This window comes from Schistocerca americana, chromosome 11 (genome assembly GCF_021461395.2).
Source record: "Schistocerca americana isolate TAMUIC-IGC-003095 chromosome 11, iqSchAmer2.1, whole genome shotgun sequence".
Lineage (NCBI taxonomy): Eukaryota > Metazoa > Arthropoda > Insecta > Orthoptera > Acrididae > Schistocerca > Schistocerca americana.
In genome coordinates this window covers 42426711-42448484 of record NC_060129.1, presented here as the reverse complement: position 1 = coordinate 42448484, position 21774 = coordinate 42426711, and the positions used below count along the sequence as shown (strand labels likewise).

At 41.3% G+C, this 21774-nt stretch overlaps 1 protein-coding gene across 1 annotated transcript in view; it reads left to right on the top strand.

Moving 5' to 3' along the window:
- Window positions 1-16827, top strand: part of LOC124553867 (secernin-2) — a 119747-nt gene extending 102920 nt beyond the window's left edge. Inside the window, exon 7 of the mRNA XM_047127868.1 lies at window positions 16576-16827. Within this exon, the coding sequence (XP_046983824.1) occupies window positions 16576-16827 (252 nt within the window). The remainder of the gene's footprint in view (window positions 1-16575) is intronic.
- The last annotated feature ends 4947 nt before the right edge of the window (window positions 16828-21774 follow it).

Below are 21774 nucleotides of genomic sequence, written 5' to 3'. Positions count from 1 at the left end.
ATGAATCCACCTTCCCGACGGATGTTTTCTTACCTTGTTGCAACGCTTCAGGAAACAGGAAGTTTCAACCCGTGACAATGCAGTTGTAGCACTCGCACAGATGAAGCTGCCGAAGTTACTGTTCTCACTTCCGTTGCTATGAATCCACATGTGAGCACATAACAGTTTGAACACAAGATTGGCATTCCTAAAACCAGTGTACAACATACTCTTACAAGTCACTGGTGCCATTCTTACCATGAACACCTACATCAAGAATTGCTTGGGAATGATTTCCAGAATCATGTACAGTTCTGTCAGTGGGCACATCAACAAATCTTTGCCAACCCGAACTTCTTCTCCAATGTTCTATTTACCGATGAATGTTCCTTCTCAAACAAAGGACAGGTAAATATAAAGAACGTGCATTATTGGTCCAGCGACAACCCGTGATGGCTTAGACAGGTGGAACATCAGTGTCAATGGAGAGGTAACATCTGGTGTGGGATTCTTGGTACTACAGTTATTGGCCCTTATTTCACCAATGTTAGTCTAAACGTGGATAAGAAAATAGTATAACCAATTACTGTACTGCTAACTCACATTCCCCATAAATGGGTAGCATTTTTACCTTCTCTTCGTTGGTGTACATTCTACTCACACAGCTCTTCAACTGACGACAGTTGACGGAATGACAGATGTCCATTCTACTTACATTTACGTTTGTCCTCTGTCACCATCAGCCCGTGGATGTCTTCCATTGCCCTGAGACCTGCACTAAGCACTGGGAGCGTCAATGTCAATGTTGTGTTATGTAATTAATAATGTTGTGTTTAAGTGAATTGTACACTGTGATACATTTTTGAATAGGTCTTTAGGAGAGGAAATGAATTACTGAATAAAAAATACAGGGTGCCATTTAAAAAAGTCATACCTCTGTTCATATCTTTGTAAAAAAAAAAAAAACAAAGCAACAACGAAGGTAATTATGCTGATTGATATCCCCCTGATGGCTAAAGAACATTTGCTTGAAACATTTTGTAATTTGCTTCTGGTCAATCACTTATTTAGGGTGGTCAAGACAAATGGGACACCCTGTATATTGTCATTAATTTCTTATTGCAGTTTGTCAGTGATACATATGTTGGGAGTCTGACCTGTGCCAAATATGAGCATTATTTGTGTTTGTTGCCCTGCTTTCCCATGTGGTGAAATCTATACCATATTTTGTTATAAATATAGCACTGCACCTCTAACGTATTTACTGTGTTTCATGTCGTCCATCATTGTCTGTGATTAGTCCCGTCCAACAATACCTCTGTTCCTTAGAAATTGTCAAGCAGTGTATACAGGGTGATTCAGAAAGAAAGAACAGATTTCAATTGTTCATTGCAGACAAATGATGAAAGATAGAAACATATTCCGTGCGTCACTGTGTAGATTAAAAGGTTCAGAGTTTTATGTTCGCACAGACCCTGTAAACTATACACTCGACCTGAGCACTATGCATTGCTCGGGAAACACCAAAACAGTAGTGCATTTCATTCCACACACATCAACAAGTCCCTGTTCATTGAATTGACAGATTCGACAATTGGATTTCTCAGCTTATGAGAGTAGTTGCCATAGGTGGAACAAAGACTCTTTTATGTACCACCAAACCAAAAAAAAATTGCAAGGTGTGAGCTCTGATGAACTGGGAGGCCAATGTTGTGGGATGGTGTTCTTAAGATAACGCCACACGACAAGGTGAAACTGAGGTGGGACGCTGTCGTGCATTAAAATGAAATTGTTGGAGTCTTCGTGGAATTGAGGAAACAACCAATTTTGCAGCATGGCATTCGTGTCATAGGTCACTCAAATATGATGTGACTTACCAAATGAAAGTGCTGGCAGGTCGACAGACACACAAACAAAAACAAACATACACACAAAATTCAAGCTTTCGCAACAAACTGTTGCCTCATCAGGAAAGAGGGAAGGAGAGGGAAAGACGAAAGGATGTGGGTTTTAAGGGAGAGGGTAGGAGTCATTCCAATCCTGGGAGCGGGGAAACATTCCACGTGGGAAAAATATATCTAAAATATCACCCTGTATACACTGCTTGACAATTTCTAAGGAACGGACGTATTGTTGGACGGGACTAATCACAGACAATGAGGCGTGTGTGTGTGTGTGTGTGTGTGTGTGTGTGTGTGTGTGTGTGTGTGTGTGTGTGTGTGCGCGTGCGCGTGCGTGCGTACCTGTCCTTTTTTCCCCCTAAGGTAAGTCTTTCCGCTCCCGGGATTGGAATGACTCCTTACCCTCTCCCTTAAAACCCACATCCTTTCGTCTTTCCGTGTCCTTCCCTCTTTCCTGATGAAGCAACCGTTTGTTGCGAAAGCTTGAATTTTGTGTGTATGTTTATATATTGTGGCAATTTGCCTTGCCCAGTAGATGAAATGTTGATTCGTCCAAAAAGATGAGTCATTTGAAAAATGTCCTGCCATATCTGGAGAAATGAAATGTAAAATTTGTGTTTTCTGAGATGGTCCCCCAGACGCAATTGCTACAATAACTGCAAATTGTAAGGCTTCGTAGGCAAACATTGTTTCAGAAAATGCCGTACCATTGTTTGAGGGAGTTAAAGCTCCTGGCGTGCCCATCTTGAGGAATTCGGGAGACTCTTTGTGCCAAGGTAATCCCATTCCTGATGTCCAGGCAGAGCTTCAAGGAATCCTCAGCACCTTAGGCCCCCTACAAAACCTTTCACCTGACTCCATCAACCTCCTGACCCCACCGACACCCTGCACCCCTACCTTCTGCCTTCTTCCTAAAATTCACAAACCCAATCATCCCGGCCGCCCCATTGTAGCTGGTTACCAAGCCCCCACAGAACGTATCTCTGCCTATGTAGATCAACACCTTCAACCCACTACATGCAGTCTCCCATCCTTCATCAAAGACACCAACCACCTTCTCGAATGCCTGGAATCCTTACCCAATCTGTTACCCCCGGAAACCATCCTTGTAACCATTGATGCCACTTCCTTATACACAAATATTCCGCACGTCCAGGGCCTCGCTGCGATGGAGCACTTCCTTTCACGCCAATCACCTACCACCCTACCTAAAACTTCTTTCGTCATTACCTTAGCCAGCTTCATTCTGACCCACAACTTCTTCACTTTCAAAGGCCAGACATTCCAACAATTAAAGGGAACAGCCATGGGTACCAGGATGGCCCCCTCGTACGCCAACCTATTCATGGGTCGCTTAGAGGAAGCCTTCTTGGTTACCCAGGCCTGCAAACCCAAAGTTTGGTACAGATTTATTGATGACATCTTCATGATCTGGACTCATAGTGAAGGACAACTCCAGAATTTCCTCTCCAACCTCAACTCCTTTGGTTCCATCAGATTCACCTGGTCCTACTCCAAATCCCATGCCACTTTCCTTGACGTTGACCTCCACCTGTCCAATGGCCAGCTTCACACGTCTGTCCACATCAAACCCACCAACAAGCAACAGTACCTCCATTATGACAGCTGCCACCCATTCCACATCAAACGGTCCCTTCCCTACAGCCTAGGTCTTCGTGGCAAACAAATCTGCTCCAGTCCGGAATCCCTGAACCATTACACCAACAACCTGAAAACAGCTTTCGCATCTCTCAACTACCCTCCCGACCTGGTACAGAAGCAAATAACCAGAGCCACTTCCTCATCCCCTCAAACCCAGAACCGCCCACAGAAGAACCCCCAAAGTGCCCCTCTTGTGACAGGATACTTTCCGGGACTGGATCAGACTCTGATTGTGGCTCTCCAGCAGGGATAAGACTTCCTCAAATCCTGCCCCGAAATGAGATCCACCCTTCATGAAATCCTCCCCACTCCACCAAGAGTGCCTTTCCGCCATCCACCTAACCTTCGTAACCTCTTAGTTCATCCCTATGAAATTCCCAAACCACCTTCCCTATCCTCTGGTTCCTATCCTTGTAACCGCCCCCGGTGTAAAACCTGTCCCATGCACCCTCCCACCACCACCTACTCCAGTCCTGTAACCCGGAAGGCGTACACGATCAAACGCAGAGCCACGTGTGAAAGCACCCACGTGATTTACCAACTGACCTGCCTACACTGTGAAGCTTTCTATGTGGGAATGACCAGCAAAAAACTATCCATTCACATGAATGGACACAGGCAGACAGTGTTTGTTGGTAATGAGGATCGCCCTGTGGCTAAACATGCCTTGATGCACGGCCAGCACATCTTGGCACAGTGTTACACCGTCCGGGTTATCTGGATACTTCCCACTAACACCAACCTGTCAGAACTCCGGAGATGGGAACTTGCCCTTCAGTATATCCTCTCTTCTCGTTATCCGCCAGGCCTCAGTCTCCACTAATTTCAATTTGCCGCCGCTCATACCTCACCTGTCTTTCAACAACATCTTTGCCTCTGTACTTCTGCCTCGACTGACATCTCTGCCCAAACTCTTTGCCTTTACAAATGTCTGCTTGTGTATGTGCAGATGGATGTGTGTGTGTGTGTGTGTGTGTGTGTGTGTGTGTGTGTGTGTGTGTACACACATACACCTGTCCTTTTTTCCCCCTAAGGTAAGTCCTTACGCTCTCGGGATTGGAATGACTCCTTACCCTCTCCCTTAAAACACACATCCTTTCGTCTTTCCCTCTCCTTCCCTCTTTCCTGATGAAGCAACCGTTTGTTGCGAAAGCTTGAATTTTGTGTGTATGTTTGTGTTTGTTTGTGTGTCTATCAACCATACCCAAATTATTACATTATGACAATGTGCCTTGCCCAATAGATGAAATGTTGATTCGTCCAAAAAGATGAGTCATTTGAAAAAGTGTCCTCCCATATCTGGAGAAATGAAATGTAAAATTTGTGTTTTCTGAGATGGTCGCCCAGACGCAATTGCTGCAGTAACTGCAAATTGTAAGGCTTTGTAGGCAAACATCGTTTCAGAAAATGCCGTACCATTGTTTGAGGGAGTTAAAGCTCCTGGTGTGCCCATCTTGAGGAATTCGGAAGACTCTTTGTGAACTCACGTTGGGTACACCCGACATTTTCATCAGACCCGCATGGCTGACCAGTGCTCTTCCCTTTGCATATGCAACCGACTTCCAAGAATCTTGTATGCTAGTTATAAATCTGCTTGTGGAGAGGTGGCTACTTGCTGAATTTATGGCAGAATGCACATTTCACTTGAACAGTGGATTGACCTCGCAGAAATTCCTACACATAAAATGATTGCTCTTGTGGTGTAGACACCAAGTTGCCACAGACAAGCTGCAGCGCCGCCGTGTAAAAGGTCTGAAGCCTCCTCCATCTAGTGACATGTGTAGTGTGTGACTATCTTTTATAGCTTGTGTGTAATAAACAACTGAAATCTGTCCTTTATTTTTGAATCATCCAGTATATTTAAAAAATTATTGCCTATGTCTGTCTGAACGTTCATTACAGCATTGTGTAAAAAATTTGAAGTCAGTCAATTGAGGACTTTTCGAGATTTTTGGTAATAATGTTGTGCTGTTATATATAACGTGTACAAGGTGAGATCAAAAAGTAACAGAATTTTTTTATTTTCTTACGTAATCTTTCTGCAAGATCATTCTCCTCTCCAAAGTAATCCCCCTCGGATGTTATACACTTGTGCCAGTCCTTTTTCCAATCTTGTAAGCACTTCTGGAACTCACTTTTCTTTATGATGATCAGCTCCTTCGGAGATTCCATTTTTAGCTCGTCAATGATGGCAAAATTACGTCCTTTCCTGGCTCTCTTCAGCCTCGGGAATAGAAAGACATCGTATGAGGCAGTGTCTGGCAAATATGGTGGCTGAAGCAACATAACAGGCATTGAGCCGTGAGCAGGACCATTATCGTGGTACAATTCCAGCAAATGGTTTTGCCATAATCGTGGTATTTTCTTCGAATTGCTTCGTGCAAATGGCACATAACTTCCAGTTAGTATCCCTTATTGACTGTACGACCGTAAGGCGGGAACTTGTGATACGCTATTCCATAGTAATCAAAGAAAACAGTGAGAAGGATCTTCATATGTGATTTAACTTGTCAAATTTTTTTCAGTCTTCATCTTCAGGCAGTTTCCGTTGTGACAGTTGGGCCTCGGCTTGGACACCATACCTGTATATCCTTGTTTCGTCACCGTTATAGCCTTCTTTAGAAGTTATCAGTCAGTGACAATTTAATTCAGCAATTCCTTTGCGATTTCTGTGTGATGTCGTTTTTCACTGAAATTCAACAGTTTGTTCCAAAACTTTGCTGCTACTCGTTTCATGCCCTAAACATATGAAACAATTGCTTGGCGTGAGCCAGAGGACATGCTGACATTATCAGCAAACTCTTTGTTGGTGATTTTTCCAGAACCATTTTCTTTCATTTTTCCATATGGTTATCAGTGTTTGATATGCTAGAGCATCCAGGTCATTTGTCGTCTTCAAAGTCATTCTGATCCTCTTTGAAAGGTTTATACCGTTCGTAAACTCTTCTCTTACTCGCAGCAGATTCGCCAAAGGTCACAGTTGACATTCGGAATGCGGTGCTGCACTTTATTCCATTTCTCAAGCAAAATTTAATGCAAATTCTTTGCTCTTTTTCAAAAGTGAAAATTCACCTAGCACTAAAAAACACAACTTTTTCAACTGTCAACAATGAACTAAATATTGAAAACAGCTGTAAATGCAGACATACATCAGGAACAAGTGTACCAACAAGGTAAAAAAAAAAACAACTGAAAATTGGATATATAAAGCATGTAAAATTAAAAAATTCCTATTACTTTTTTTATCACACTTCGTATATTTATATGTTGTGTACATTTAAAAAAAAAATCTAGCCTATATCTGCCAAAATGTTCATTAGAGTATCGTGTAAGAATTTGAAGTAAATATATCAAGTACTTTTCACAGTTTTTGGATGACTGTGTTAATGGATGGCTTGTCTTTATATAATAGTATAGATTTCTAAGCTCTGCTTGAGTTGTGGAGTGGTAAGTGTTCATAGAAATGAATTGGGAGCACAAAACTGGTGCTGAAGAACTTCGATGAAATGCTTCTTCAGGCACAGGCAGTCTGCCCTAACTGCTGCATCTGTACTAGACATTTCACCCACTTGTCCAATTGACACAGGGTTAACCAGTGTGTCAGTGGTACCTATGTTAGTGTCTGAAGCTGTAGAAGTAGTAGCTATGTCAACTGCACATAAGTCTCCTACAAATTTTGAATTGTTTGTGTGTTCTTGTGTAATACTCTCCCACAAATTCATTATACAACCATCCAGAATTTCATCTGCCACGGACCTGTGCCACCTTCGTGAAGTCTTCCATACAGGTACAAAAGTTGTTCACAAATCTCTGTATGATACCTGTAACTGTAAAAACCAGCAAAGATGAGTAAATAGTATGCCTATTGCATTAAAATGTGTGTGCATAAAATGTTTTCATCATGTTGCATATTTTCGGAAATAGTACTATATATGCACTGTCAGTGAAAATAGTATCTCAGCAGCTAACATTTTTGAGATAATTTGTGAAACAATATTGTTGCAATGTTCATTCTTCATTGGAGAAAGCATTTCACAGCAATATAATTAGTAAAATGGGATATGACTAGAAACTGAAGTCACACGAATGTACTTGCGTACGTGTACAGTGCGGAAGAAAACTAGTTGGAAACATGCTGAAAAAATGATTTTATATTTATAACGTAGGTGTGAATTAATCTTACCATCGGTTATACCAGAAGAGTAAATGTGTAGGTGCCTAATGCTAGTTGAACACAAACCCAGCTTTGAAGAGGAGCGCATCAAATATAAAATTTTATTCAAAAATTGTTAATCTAAAGTGTCTTGAGCTGTAGTATTTATTGGTGACTCATGAAAATCTGTGCCAGGCAAGTGTGACATGCGGAGGTTTGGGTCAGTTCGGCAGGCACGCACAGACAGCTAAAGTGGTTTAGGCAAGTGCTTGTGATAAACGGGAAACCAGTGTTAGAGTCCTGATTCGACGCAGATTTTCATTTGTCAGTAATAAATAGTATAGCTGAAGTCAATTTAGTCGTAATTTGTGAATAATAAATTGTAACATTTAAAGAGCAGCTGAGAATCGTCTTTAGTTAGTCCATTAAAGGCTTCATATGCATCGAGAAACTGCTGACATCATGTTCACTGATGTGAGATTGCAGTAAAAAGCAATACAGTCATAGCTGTAAGGAAACAGCCCCAAGTGCCATTTTTGGGGCCTTCAAGTGCCAAGAAAGGCAGAATTAGAGAACTGAAGAACACTGCGATCAGAATAGTTCTGGCCTCGGATGACTGACAGCCTGCAGTGGGCCACATGCGAGTGAACATTGTCTCCAATTAAGCTTGTACACTGACTGTCAACAGTGAACTAAATATTCAAAACAGCTTGCTCCTATGTACCTCTGAAGTAGTTATTGGTTTCTGCTGTGCATTTGTCTAAATCTATCTGTCTTTATCCCAGTTTAATCGTGATGAGTACTCGAAGCTAAGGGGTTGATCAGAACAATAGAATCTGGCAATTCACGGTTTGCAGTTTCTGGTAGTGGACAGTGTTGTGTATACCTGAATCTTAATAAAGATGTAGGGCAGAGGGCCTTTTGTTCTGGTAATTTATTGGAGAAACTAGTAAGCCTCGTATGTTTTATACGCACTGAAGCTATAAACTAGTGCCTGTGCTCTTCTGCATGTTCATTGCAGACACATGAAGTAGTAATAAAAAGAACAGTAAGCCAACAAAGCGTCTTATTTCCCTGTAATCACCATATCTACCTCCTTTTTATTATTATTTATTTTATGGCCTCCATTGGACCACTCTAGTCAAAAATACAAAGTTGTAAAACAGTTGTTACACAGGGATACAATTTGGTTCAACAATAACTTAATATGATATTTAGGTAATATAATTATTAGAGTCTATTCTTATATGAAAGGTGTTTTGCTCTTCTGTCTGCCCAATATTTCTTCATTCTTTCAGATATTTTCTTTCTTTCTTCATCTGAGACCACTCTTCCTGTACTCCTTTTATTGATTTTCATTTGTAGTCTGGTTTGCGGGTCTTGCAGTATTCTGGTTTTTCTCTGTCTTGTTTTTTAGGTCATCTACTGTAATTTGAAGCTCTTTTATATCTTCCTTAATTTCTGTGATCCATTTAATGTCTCTCTTGCTATTCCACAATTTTTGTATTATTTTTTTACTAATTCTGTTTTCTGGAGTTCTCATCGGATGTCTAAAGAATGAGATGCGTTTCTTCCTGATTGTGCTCATGACTGGTTCTATTTTCTTATATACTGTTTCATTTGATGCTATTCTCCAATGTCCATTTATTTTATACTGTTTATTTATACATGTCCTAATTATTCTTCTTTCTATTTTTAGTATTCTGTAAATTTCAGCTGTATTAGTTGTTTTGAAGATAGTTTCAGCTGCATACGTTATTTCTGGTTGTGTAACTGTTTTATAGTGTTTTAATTTTGCAATTATAGATAGGCTTTTTTTGTTGTATGTAGTTTTGGTAATGTAATTTGCGTAGTTCAGCCTTTTTATTCTATTCTGGCATGATGGCTTCTCATTTAGATTGTATGTTATTATTTCACCTAAATATTTAAATTTATCAACAATTTTGATTTCCTGTTCTCCTATTGTAATTTTGTTTACAAGTGGTGGATCAGTTAGCATAATCTCCGTTTTTTCAAATGATATTCTAAGGCCTACATTCTCTGCTATTTCTTGTAGTGATTTCACTTGTTGCCTGGCTTCTTGAACGGTGTTGGCTAGGAGAGCAAGATCATCAGCGAATCCAAAGCAGTTTAAGCTAATATCATCTTTTGCACTTCCAATTCTTATCATCTTTGGATTGTCCTTCTACCATTCTCTCATTATGTATTCCAGTGCACAGTTGAACAGTAATGGTGATAGGCAGTCATCTTGTCTTAAGCCTGTTTTTATGAGGAATGGTTCCAAAATTTCTCCTCTGAACTTCACTTTTGATTTGGTGTTGGTTAGAGTGAGTTTTATTATTTTAATTAGTTTTGGATGGAGTCCTAGATTTCTTAAAATTTTTAATACTGAAGGTCTGTGGAGACAGTCATGTGCCTTCTTAAAATCTACAAATGTTATTACCAGAGGTTTGTTCTGTTTCTTGTAGTATGCCATAATCAATTTTAAACTAATTATCTGCTCTGCACAGCTTCTCCATGGTCTGAAACCTCCCTGATATTCCCCTAACTCCTCTTCTAATTGCTCCTTGATTCTTTCATATAGGATCTTGGATAGATTTTGTATGTGCAATCTAGGAGAGACATTCCTCTGTAGTTGTCTGGGTTGCTCTTATCTCCCTTTTTGTGTAGTGGGTGGATGATAGCTGTGGTCCAATGTTCGGGGAATTGTTCTGTTACCCAAATTTTTGTTAGAGCCATGTGTAAGGAGGTCTTGACTGTGTCACTTGCATAGTTCCACATTTCAACAAAAACCTGATCTTCTCCACATGCCTTATAATTTTTTTGTTCTTTAAGAATTTCTTCTACTTTTTGGAAAGTTGGAGGGTCTAGTTTGTTAGTTTTGGTTTTTATTGGGGTATTTATGTTGATTTGTAAGGGTTCTTTGGGTTCCTCGCAATTCAGAAGTTTGTTAAATGCTTTTGCCATGATTTCTGCATTTTCCTTGTTACTGTGTGTCATTCTTCCATCTTCATCTTTCAGTATTAGTGTAGGGGCCTCATATTGTTGTAGTTGTTTCCCAAAGATTTTGTAGTAGTTCCTGGAGTTGGTTTTATGATAATTACCTTCTATAGACTTTATAATATCTTTATGAAATCCTCTCTTGATTCTTCTAATATTTTGTGTGAATTTTTTTCTTTCATTTTTTAGGTTGATGGGATTTTCTTCAGTTTTATATGTTTGAAACTTTAACCATGCTTGGTGTATATCTTCATGGAATTTGTCACATTCTGATGTCCACCATGCATGTTTCCTTCGTGGTTTCAAGGGGGCTAGATTCTCCTCTTCTTTTTTAAGATTAGACACTAGTTGTTCTAGATCATCTGTTAATTTGATGGTTTGTGTTATTTGTTGGTAGTTATTATTTTTAATTAGTTGATGCGTGTCAAACCTCCTTTTTATTTTTATTAGTTTTTCCGCTCCTCTTCTTTAACGGAGTGAATTTGATTTCCTTTACCTAACATCAAAGTCTTCTTGTACAATCTCCAACCACAGAGGCCCGAAACAACTCAGCTCGACTCTGTCACTTTTTCACTCCTGTTCACAGCCACTCGTGTACTGAGAAACAGACGATCTTAAATCCTGTGTCACCTCTGATCTGAGTGTGAACTTCTAAGTGTGTTATGACCCATGTTGTGTTAAAACTTAATATAAAATAATGAGTGCTTCAAAGTCCATCAGTAATATTTATATCCTTACTCATTGCTTCACTGATATCTCAAAGATACTGACTTACGAACTTCCAATGGTATTCACTGTTACCAGAGAAACTATTGTAAAACACACACACACACACACACACACACACACACACACACACACTATTTCATAAACAGTTGTGTGGTACCAAGTTGAATGCTGTTTGGAAGTGAAGAAAAATGAATGGGGTTCTCATAGAGCAAGAGCTGCTGCTCTGACACATCCCGTTCCACCTCTGCCTCCCCTCCTCAGTGCAGGCGGGTCCCTCTCACCCTGCTCTCTGAGCAACCTGTCCTTCCTTTTCTAACCTTCCCCACCCCACCCACTCTATTCCATGAGATAGGAATTAATAATTCTCAGAGCTGCAACTTTCCCTTCTTTGAATTTTTCCAATGTCCTCCATCACACCCATCTGGTAAGGACCACATACCTTACGATACTCCGTAAAGAGGCTGGACAAGCATAATGTAAGCAATCTGTTTAATAGATTTGTTGCATCATTTAAATGTTCTGCGTATAAAATGCAGTTTTTTGCTTGATTTCTCCACATTCTCTATGTCATGGTTGCAATTTGAGTTGTTTTGAATTTCACTTCCCAGTTATTAAGTTGAATTAACACCATTCAAATTCATCATTTATGGCTTAGCCATAATTTAAAGGTTTTTTCAGACTATGTGGTAAACATCATCATCATCATCATCATCATCATCATCATCGTTGTCATCTGTAAACAGTCTGCTGCTCAGATTCTCTCCTACATCATTTATACAGATTAGGAACAGCAGAGTGCTTGTAACTCCTGTTTGGGGAATCTCAGATATAACCTCGATTTCATTACGTGACTTCCTGTCAGTTATTATAAACTTTAGACTTTTCGACAGAAAATCACGAATCCAGTCACAGAAGTGAGGTGATATTCCACAGTCATTTAATTTGATTAGAAGCTGCCTGTTGTGGATTGGTGCCAAAACCCTTCTGGAAGTCAAGAAATATGTAGTCAGTTTGGTTCCGTGTGTGTGTGTGTGTGTGTGTGTGTGTGTGTGTGTGTGTGTGTGTGTAAGGGGGGGGGGGGGTGATTGCCATCTTTTTTGACTTGCGTAAAGCATACGACATGACTTGGCGACATCATATCCTTGCCACATTGTATGAGTGGGGTCTCTGGGGTCCACTCCCGATTTTTATCCAAAACTTCCTGTCGCTCCGTACTTTTCGTGTCCAAGTTGGTGACTCCCATAGTTCCATCCGTATCCAGGAGAATGGTGTCCTGCAGGGCTCTGTATTCAGTGTCTTTCTGTTTTTAGTGGCCACTAACGGTCTAGCAGCAGCTTTTGGGCCCTCTGTCTCACCTTCTCTGTATGCAGACGACTTCTGCATTTTGTACTGCTGCCCCAGTACTGTTGTTGCTGAGCGGCATCTCCAGGGAGCTATCCACAAGGCGCAGCCATAGGCTCTAGCCCACGGCTTCCAGTTTTCAGCCGCAAAGTTGTGTGTCGAGCACTTCCGTCAGCGTCGTACCGTTTATCCAAAGCCCGCACTTTACCTTAATGACGATCCATTCACTGTAGTGGACATACATCAGTTCCTAGGACAGGTTTACGACACTCGATTGACTTGGCTCCCTCATCTTTGTCAGCTTAAGGAGAAGTGCTGGCTGCACCTCAATGCCCTCCATTGCCTGAGCGACACTAATTGGGGTGCAGATCGCTGTATGCTGCTATAGCTACAGAGCCCTTGTCCAATCCCGAATTCACCATGGGAGTGTGGTTTATGGTTTGGCAGCGCCTTCAGCTTTGCATTTACTCGGCCCTGAGCACCACAGTGGGGTTCGATTAGCGACAGGAGCTTTTAGGACGAGTCTGGTGACCAGGGTACTGATGGAGGCTGGTGTCCCTCCGCTGCAGATCAGACATGCACAACTGCTCACCAGTTACGCAGCACACATTCATAGTTCCCCTGAGCATCCGAATTACAGTCTCCTTTTCCCACCCGCAGCAGTCCATCTCCGCATTGGCGGCCCAGGTCGGGGCTAACAATTGCGGTTTGCGTGTGGTCCGTTTTCTCTGAACTGCACTCTACTTGCGATCCGTTCACATACGCCTCCATGGTGCACACATTGGCTGCAGCTTCACCTGCATCTTTTGCATGGCCATAAGTACTTAGTTAACCCAGTCGCTCTCCGGTGTCACTTCCTCTCGATTCTTGACGTGTTCCGGGGCTCTGAAGTGGTTTACACTGATGGCTCAATGGCTGATGGTCGTGTAGGCTTCACATACGTTCGTGGAGGACATATTGAGCAGCACTCATTACCAGTTGGCTGCAGTGTTTTCACTGCAGAGCTGGTGGCCATATCTCATGCTCTTGAGTACATCTGCTCACGCCCTGGTGAGTCATTTCTCCTGTGTACTGACTCATTGAGCAGCCTACAAACAATCGACCAGTGCTACCCTCGCCACCCTCTGGTAGCGTTCATTTAGGAGTCCATCTATGCCCTGGAACAGTCCCTCTGTTCTGTGGTGTTTGTGTGGACGCTACGACATGTCGGCATCCCTGGCAACGAACCTGCCGACAGGCAGGCCAACAGGCGACGCGGACACAGCTTCTGGAGATAAACATCTCCGAAGCTGACCTGCATTCTGTGTTACACCGCAGGGTTTTATGGTTTTAGCAGGTGGAATGCCATAACAGTACGCACAAAAAACTGCGTGTCATTAACGAGACTATGAATGTGTGGAAGTCTTCCATGCGGGCCTCTCGCAGAGAATCAGTTGTCCTCTGCCGGCTCCACATTGGTCATTTGTGGCCAACGCATGGATACCTACTCCATCACAAGGACCCACCTCAGTGTCGCTGTGGCTCCCAAACGACAGTCATCCACCTCTTGCTGGACTGCCCACTTTTAGCTGCTCTGCGGCTGACTTTTAACTTTCCCAGCACCCTGCCTTCGGTGTTGGACGACAGTGCCTCCACAGCAGCTTTAGTTTTACGACTTATCCATGAGAGTGGGTTTTATACTTCTATGGAGGTTTTAGCACGTGTCCTTTGTCCCTCTGTGTCCTCCACCCTAGTGCATTTAGGGTGGAGATTTTATTGTATTGCAGAGTGGCTGGCTTTCCCTTTTTATTCTCGTGGTTGGCCAACCGCTATAATCTGCTTTCATGTTTTACTCTCTTCTGTTTCTAGCATCTGTGTTGTTTTCTTGTTCTCTTTTGTTCCTTTTAGTGTTTGTTGCCTTCCCTTCATTCTTGTGGCTTTTCCTTTCTTTCGATTTTGTGTTATGTTTCCTCCGTTTTATTCTCACACTTGTGGCATTGTTTTATTAGAAAGGGACCGATGACCTCGTAGTTTGGTCCCTTCTCCCGCCTTTAATCCAACTGGCCAACCATATGAAACTGCTAACCAATAAACAGTTACGCACCAAACTATTATGGACTGTTATGGGCATAGATGAAATAATCCAAAGATTGTCTAAGACACGTCAAAGTCTGCACAATGCAGTCTGTGGTGTGTTAGGGAACAAGGTAACTGAACTCTTTTTTGCGTTATAATTACATTATCTTTGCATACATTGGTACATAAGTGTCCACAGTATGTGGCATGGAGATCCAGTGTTAAAGTTCACATGTAAATATTCTGAAGTGTCTTATCATAATTTTTTTGTAGCAAACATGGAATTTATACCTTGTAATTCTGTAAAACATGGTGCACTGTATAGGTGATTAGTAATATGTATCGTTAGAAATTGCAACAACAGTATGCAAATGCTCCCAAAAGTCCCTCATGCCAGCACAATCAACTGAGAAAACCACCATGCAATGGTGAGAAAACAGTGGGGATGGGAGAGGAACATAATTGCAGCCATGGAGCCAACAGAACACAAGACCTGTTCAAACTGGATAGGGGTGGAAGTGGTGTGGGGGGCAAGAGAGTGGAGGAATTGAGGGGGAGGGGGTAGTTTGAACAAGTGGGCACCCAAGGTGCCAGGAGGGGAGGAGATTTGTGATATTTGTGATTTATACTTCTGTTGTCTATTCCACTCTTTGTGCTTGAAAATGTCCTAAGGCCAAAATCTGGATCGTATAACAATAAAGTAAAAATTATTATGGCCAAATGGTGGCAGCATCATGAAAAAAAATTATACTATCACTTTTGTTTTCTTGAATACTACACCCTCCAGTGAAAACATGTCACAGTGCAAGATTAAACTAGATTAAGTTTATTGCAAAACAGGTCCTATTCATTTTTCTCTAGGAGTAATAGTTTGCATGAAGAGAGTGCACAGTGTGCATGGACTGTAGCTTAGGTGTTTTTTGTAGGACAATTTGAGGTAGTTTCGCAACTGGATATTGCCAGCCAGAGTGGCCGAGCGGTTCTAGGTGCTACAGTCTGGAACTGCGCGACCGCTACGGTTGCAGGTTCGAATCCTGCCTCAAGCATGGATGTGTGTGATGTCCTTAGGTTAGTTAGGTTTAAGTAGTTTGTTCTAGGGGACTGATGACCTCAGAAGTTAAGTGCCATAGTGCTCAGAGCCATTTGAACCCAACTGGATACACCCAAGTGTTCTTTATCAAATTACTCATCTCAGCTTCCTATACACGACTGTGGTACATCGTTAAAGGAGGACAATGTCAGAGTAATACAGAAAATACATAACAATGTATGTTAAATATGTTCTATCTTCGAAACCATTCAGAGTAGGTCATATGTCCATTTGAAACTTTTCATTCAGAATCACCAATACAGGTGTGTACCTTTCTGTCTCTGTGCATGTGCACATGCATGTGTTTAAAAATGTATCAAAATTTGCAAGTTTTCAGAGCCAATGGCTCCTTCTGATGGAACTGAAGGAGAAGGAAGAGACGTGGAGGGAAAGGACTCGAAATAGGGCAAGTTCAGAAAAGTTGCTTTGAACACTGGGTCAGGGGAGACTTACTTGACAGGATGAGAAGGAAAGAATGATTGTTGGGGAGTGCACAGTACAAGATTGGAAAACGTGAGCTTTTTATCTATCCAGTTATTTTATATATTTCCAAAAACTGTGTGTGTGTGTGTGTGTGTGTGTGTGTGTGTGTGATGTACCATTTCTTGAAGCATCAGAAGGGTCGGTGACCTCAGGCTGTGCCGAACATTCTTTCTCGTCCGCAGGTAGTGCCACGCTTCCAGACACCCGTCGACCGCGAGCACACGCTGTACCGCCTGCACGCGGCTGTAGCGGCGAAGGCGGCTGGCGGCTGCGAGTGCCCGCCGGTGCTGAAGCTCCTGCGCCAGATGGAGGACGACTGTGTCGCCGAGGTGGAGGCGTTCGTCGACGGCTTTTCGCACGGGGAGGGTGACCTCTCGGAAGTGGACGACCTGCTCAAGGACTGTGTGGAGACGGAAGTGAAGTTCTACAAGTAAGGTGGCCGTTTGGGAGGGGGCCAGTGTCAGTGTGCCCACTGTCGCTCCCTGCCCTTAGCTGCCAGAGTAGTCCGTTCCCACAAAATATACAGAATATGTACTGCTGGTGAAAGTGCAGTGGGGGAACGGTAAACGTCAAACGGAGACTGCTGCAGTAGGAACTACTCTCGCCGTGTCTTTGTTAACCCAAAAATGCCTCTGGCCCAGTGGTTACGTTTCCCTATGCTCGTAAGGGATCTGCCTTTGTGACGAGTACTCCGTCATCTACTACAGCTCTGATGACTGTGCTGAAATGGTGCAGTGTCTTTCCTCTACAGTTATCCACTTCGTAGTTTCTTCACGGCAGAGGACAGAAAATGTATGAAGTACTGCAGGAGAAACACCTGTAACTCTTCTGCCGCCAATACCGAAACGTTTACTTGCGCAGCATTTAAATCTCGGGGATGCAGTTGTGTGCACTCTCTCTGACAAACCGTAAATGCCACACTGCGTACTTTTGCTATTACTTTATAGTATTAGCTTACATTAAATTCTCGTGATGACTGGGTGTTGTGTGCTGTCCTTAGGTTAGTTAGGTTTAAGTAGTTCTAAGTTCTAGGGGACTGATGACCACAGGTGGTAAGTCCCATAGTGCTCAGAGCCATTTGAACCATTTTTACATTAAATTCATGTTTTCGTGAGCCAGCCAATCTTGACTGGATCATAACGTGGTGTTTATCTCTGATAAACTGTTATTGTAATTTGATTACTGTCCTTAGTGCAGTTACCGCAGTCGTACAAATTTTATGAAGTTTCTTAATTCTGCCCTCGGGTACAATATTGGCCAACTTCTGTCTAAGTGCTGTTGACTTTCGTGTAGACAGTCCACTGTATTGCCCAGTCACAAACGTACGGTGGGCATTATAACGAGAAGACCTTACACCAGTTGTTCACATAACCACTTACACACAATTCTTCATTAGTCTTTTACTGACTCTGAGCCATTTGGAACTTCATCGTGGCCTGACCTGTAGTTCAGTATGGGAAACCTGTTTAAAAGGTTAGTCCACTATACGTATCAGTAGGTTGCATAAAGTATTCTACTTCCTGCTGCAGAGAGGGTTCATTATTGTAGGTCTAACTGAAGCTACTGAATGAAACAAGTTCTCGACTAAACGTTTATCTTATGTTATCGTTTTAATAATACACGACTGCTACCGAGCCCATTGTAATACACGGATCTTGATGCAAGAATGCACATTTGCTGGCAATTCAAATTATCAGGTTCAAACACAAAGCACATTCTCCCAGTACTAGCCAACACGGATATAGAACTCGTTGCCTGCGTCCGAAGATCCACAAGTTTTAACAGTCACTAAACATTTTGAATTTCCAGCAGTGTTACCAGATTTTTGTAGGCTTCTCATTAACTGCCTCTGGTCACATGTAAACAGTGGACAAGAACAGTGGTTTGTTGATATGTGGGTTGATGGTAATATTGATACGTCATAAATATCAGTTCACAATGTACATAACCTCCCACACATTTAATGTCAGTGTGTTCTTACAGTTAAAAAGGCTGTGACGGTGATGTGTCCATGTCAGAGAATTTTTCAAGCTAGGCCTGTCCTGAAGCACAGTCTTTTGGAGTATACTATTTGATAATGGCCTTCAGGCAAACATTTCAATGGTGAAAATAATTTCCGTTGTGACTGGTAAAAAGATGTCTTTCAAAAAACTGTTATTTACAGATGCTGCCCAGCATTACATGTTTTGGCTTATGCCAGCATTGGGATCTGAAAGATAAGAATAAACAAAACAAATAAGAAGCAATTTCGTACAAAAAGATAAAATTCTTTGTATTTATGAAGTTAAATGTACCACAGGTAACAGGACATTTTCTATTTTCTGTCCACGAATATCGTAACTATTTTTAACTCTGAACCATCCCCTCCTTTAATTTTTCAATTCATTATCACCTTTATAATTACGGCATGATATGTTGTCGTCGATTGTTCTTAATGGATTGTTGACTTTTTGCAGTTAACTTGTATTGTGTGTTCTAAAATTGATTGGTTCATCATAATCATTTTCTTCTTATCTCTGTCCTCACTGAACAGGAAATTACTCTTAACAGTTTTCTCCTTAACATCTTTCTGGAATGAGATCATATTCTTTTTCACCTCCTTGGTACTGGTTTCTTCTAAAAAAAATTTGCACACAGTGTCAGCATATAAGAAAACTATACAATTATTTTATTTGTCTTTATGGTAATTACTTTATATTGCTCCAACTTACTGTTTAACTTTTTAAATCATATCACTATCTTTCATGTTATGCTCATACACAGAAACCTGATGAGCTACTGTGTGTGTTGAAATCATTTGGAATGTTCAATTTCATACAGTGTGTCCATCTTAAGTCATCAGGCATAATTTTACTGCTGTTTCGCCAGATTTTCACAATTTCATTTTTTCATTGTGTAGCTGGAGTCAGCACAGACAAATATTGCTCATCAGGTCTTTTGTGTGACGTCCAGTGTCAATGGGAAGTGACAGTTTGTTTCCCGGTACAAACAAAATGAGTTTTAAAGCAAAAATGAAATTACAAATATCAGCCAAAACGTCAGAGGGAAAAGTGCCTGACAATGCTTGTGGGGGACACCTGGTAGAAGAAAAATTATAATCTCTATATAAAATTGTTTGTAACTTGTTCTCGGTATGATCTCTCACATTCTGATTACAGCATTGATCGAAACTTGTAAAGTTTATGGTACATGTATATAAGTGTTTGAGATGAACATTGTAGTGATAAGTTGAGAACATTGTACACCTGTATATAGAGGCTCCTTGTACACAAACTGGTTGAAATGATTGTATCTTCACATTATTATGGTGTACATCAGAAGTCTTGGTGGAATAAGGTTGTAGTTCTGGTTATCAATTCAGATACTGCTTTGATGCAGTTATCCACACCATTCTAGTTTCCTTTCTCCGTAATTCGATTCAGTACTACTTCTACTTCTGCACATGTATTGTGCAAACTACTGTAAAGTACACAGTAAAGGGTACGTGCTGTTGTAACCACTGCAGTTGCATATGCACCATGGGAAGAATGACTACATAAGTGCCTATGGGTACAGTAATTAGTCTAATCTCATCCCAGCTGCCCCTTCAGTAAAACAGCACTAGACTCTTCACTTAATACTGGTTCTTTTAGTTAGCCAGTCTGCTGTCTAATCTTCACCCACATTTTGGAAGCTTCTGTTCTCTTCTTATCTAAACTGTTTATTGTCTACATTTCACATAAGAAAAATACCACCAGAAAAGAATTCCCAACCCTTAAATTCACTGAATCTTGGCAAGTTTGTTTTTCAGAAATGCCATTATGTCATTACAAGTCTGTGTCTTGTACACTTTCTGGCCCTCACCAGTTATTTTGCTACCCAAATAGCACGACTTGTCTACTACTCCCAATGTCTTGTTCCTCATCTAATTCCCTCAGTATCACTTGTTTTAATTCAACCACATTCTGTTGGTGGTAATTGATAAGATCCACTACTGTTGTAGAAATTTTATTTTCCAGTAAAAGAAGAGCATAACCAGGTTTTAGGACAAAAGACCAGTCTTCAGATGCATCTGAAAAATTATGTCTAAAACATGGCTATACATATTCTCAGACTTTAAAATACCAACAGAACTTGCTCTAATATTTAAAGAGGAGCCGCACGGTTATGGGCGTCGTGTCAAGGACTGCGCAGCCCCTCCCGCCGGAGGTTAGAGTCCTCCCTCGGGCATGGGCATGTGTGTTGTTCTTAGCATAAGTTAGTTTAAGTAGTGTGTAAGTCTAGGGACTGATGACCTAAGCAGTTTGGTCCCTTAGGAAGTCACACACATTCAAAAAAAGACATCACCTATACATATAGAATGTCTATAGGAGTCGGTTAACAAGAGTTAATTCAGTGATTTCCTGGTACGTGACACATAAGCAAAATATCCCTCATATATTCCTAGGCCATATGGGAAACCTATCAAAGAACAGGGCCTGAATAAAACAACATAGATCCCCGTATAAAAGAGCACAACCACCCCAGGTAACATCGAAAGATAAATTATTGATGACCCTACATCCTATAAACCACAACACAAACTTACAATGATCCAGACTTAAAGATGTCAATAACACACTTCTGCATAAATCGAGATAACTGACACTTGCACACTGGAATCAGAAAGAGAGAAAATACATAGTCACTGCACCTACAGCCATCACTGTTTAAATGATATGTCCCCTTATGTAAAGATCTGACTTACCAGAACTTCTTACACATCTGCCTAGTACAGCACCAACTGCACACTGACCTTAAAATGCCACATGACTAGCCACATTGCCATCGTGTAAGCGAATGCGCCACGCGCACTTTCTCACGGCCAAGCTCTGTTCTATTATCCCTGTTGTCATCATCCCTAAACCTCTAGAAACTGCACCGTTGCCATTGTGCTAACCCCATTCGTGTGAGACACCCACACTGTTATTACACACATCGTTTTTCAGATGCTCCTGACGGTGGAACTGATGTCTCGAAATATCATTGTACTCTACCTTTATTGGAAAATAAAATTTATACAACTGCAGCAGATGTTATAAACCGTGAATAATATACACAACTGCTGTGGATGTCCTTTTGTGAGAAACACATTCTGTTTTCTTTTTTTCACTTAAATTGATGTTCGTCACATAACCTCTTTTAAGAAGCTAACCATTTTTTCAGCTGATCTGCCAAGTCATCTGCCTTTAGCAGAATTGCAAAATCATTGACAAACATCAAAGTTGTCTGTCTTCTCCCAGATTTTCAATTCACTTTTCAAATTTCTCCTTGGTATTCTTTTCTGTCTGCTCATTGTACAAATTGAATTACACCAACAGTAGGCTACAACCTTGCCACTCTCCCTTCTCAGGTACTACCTT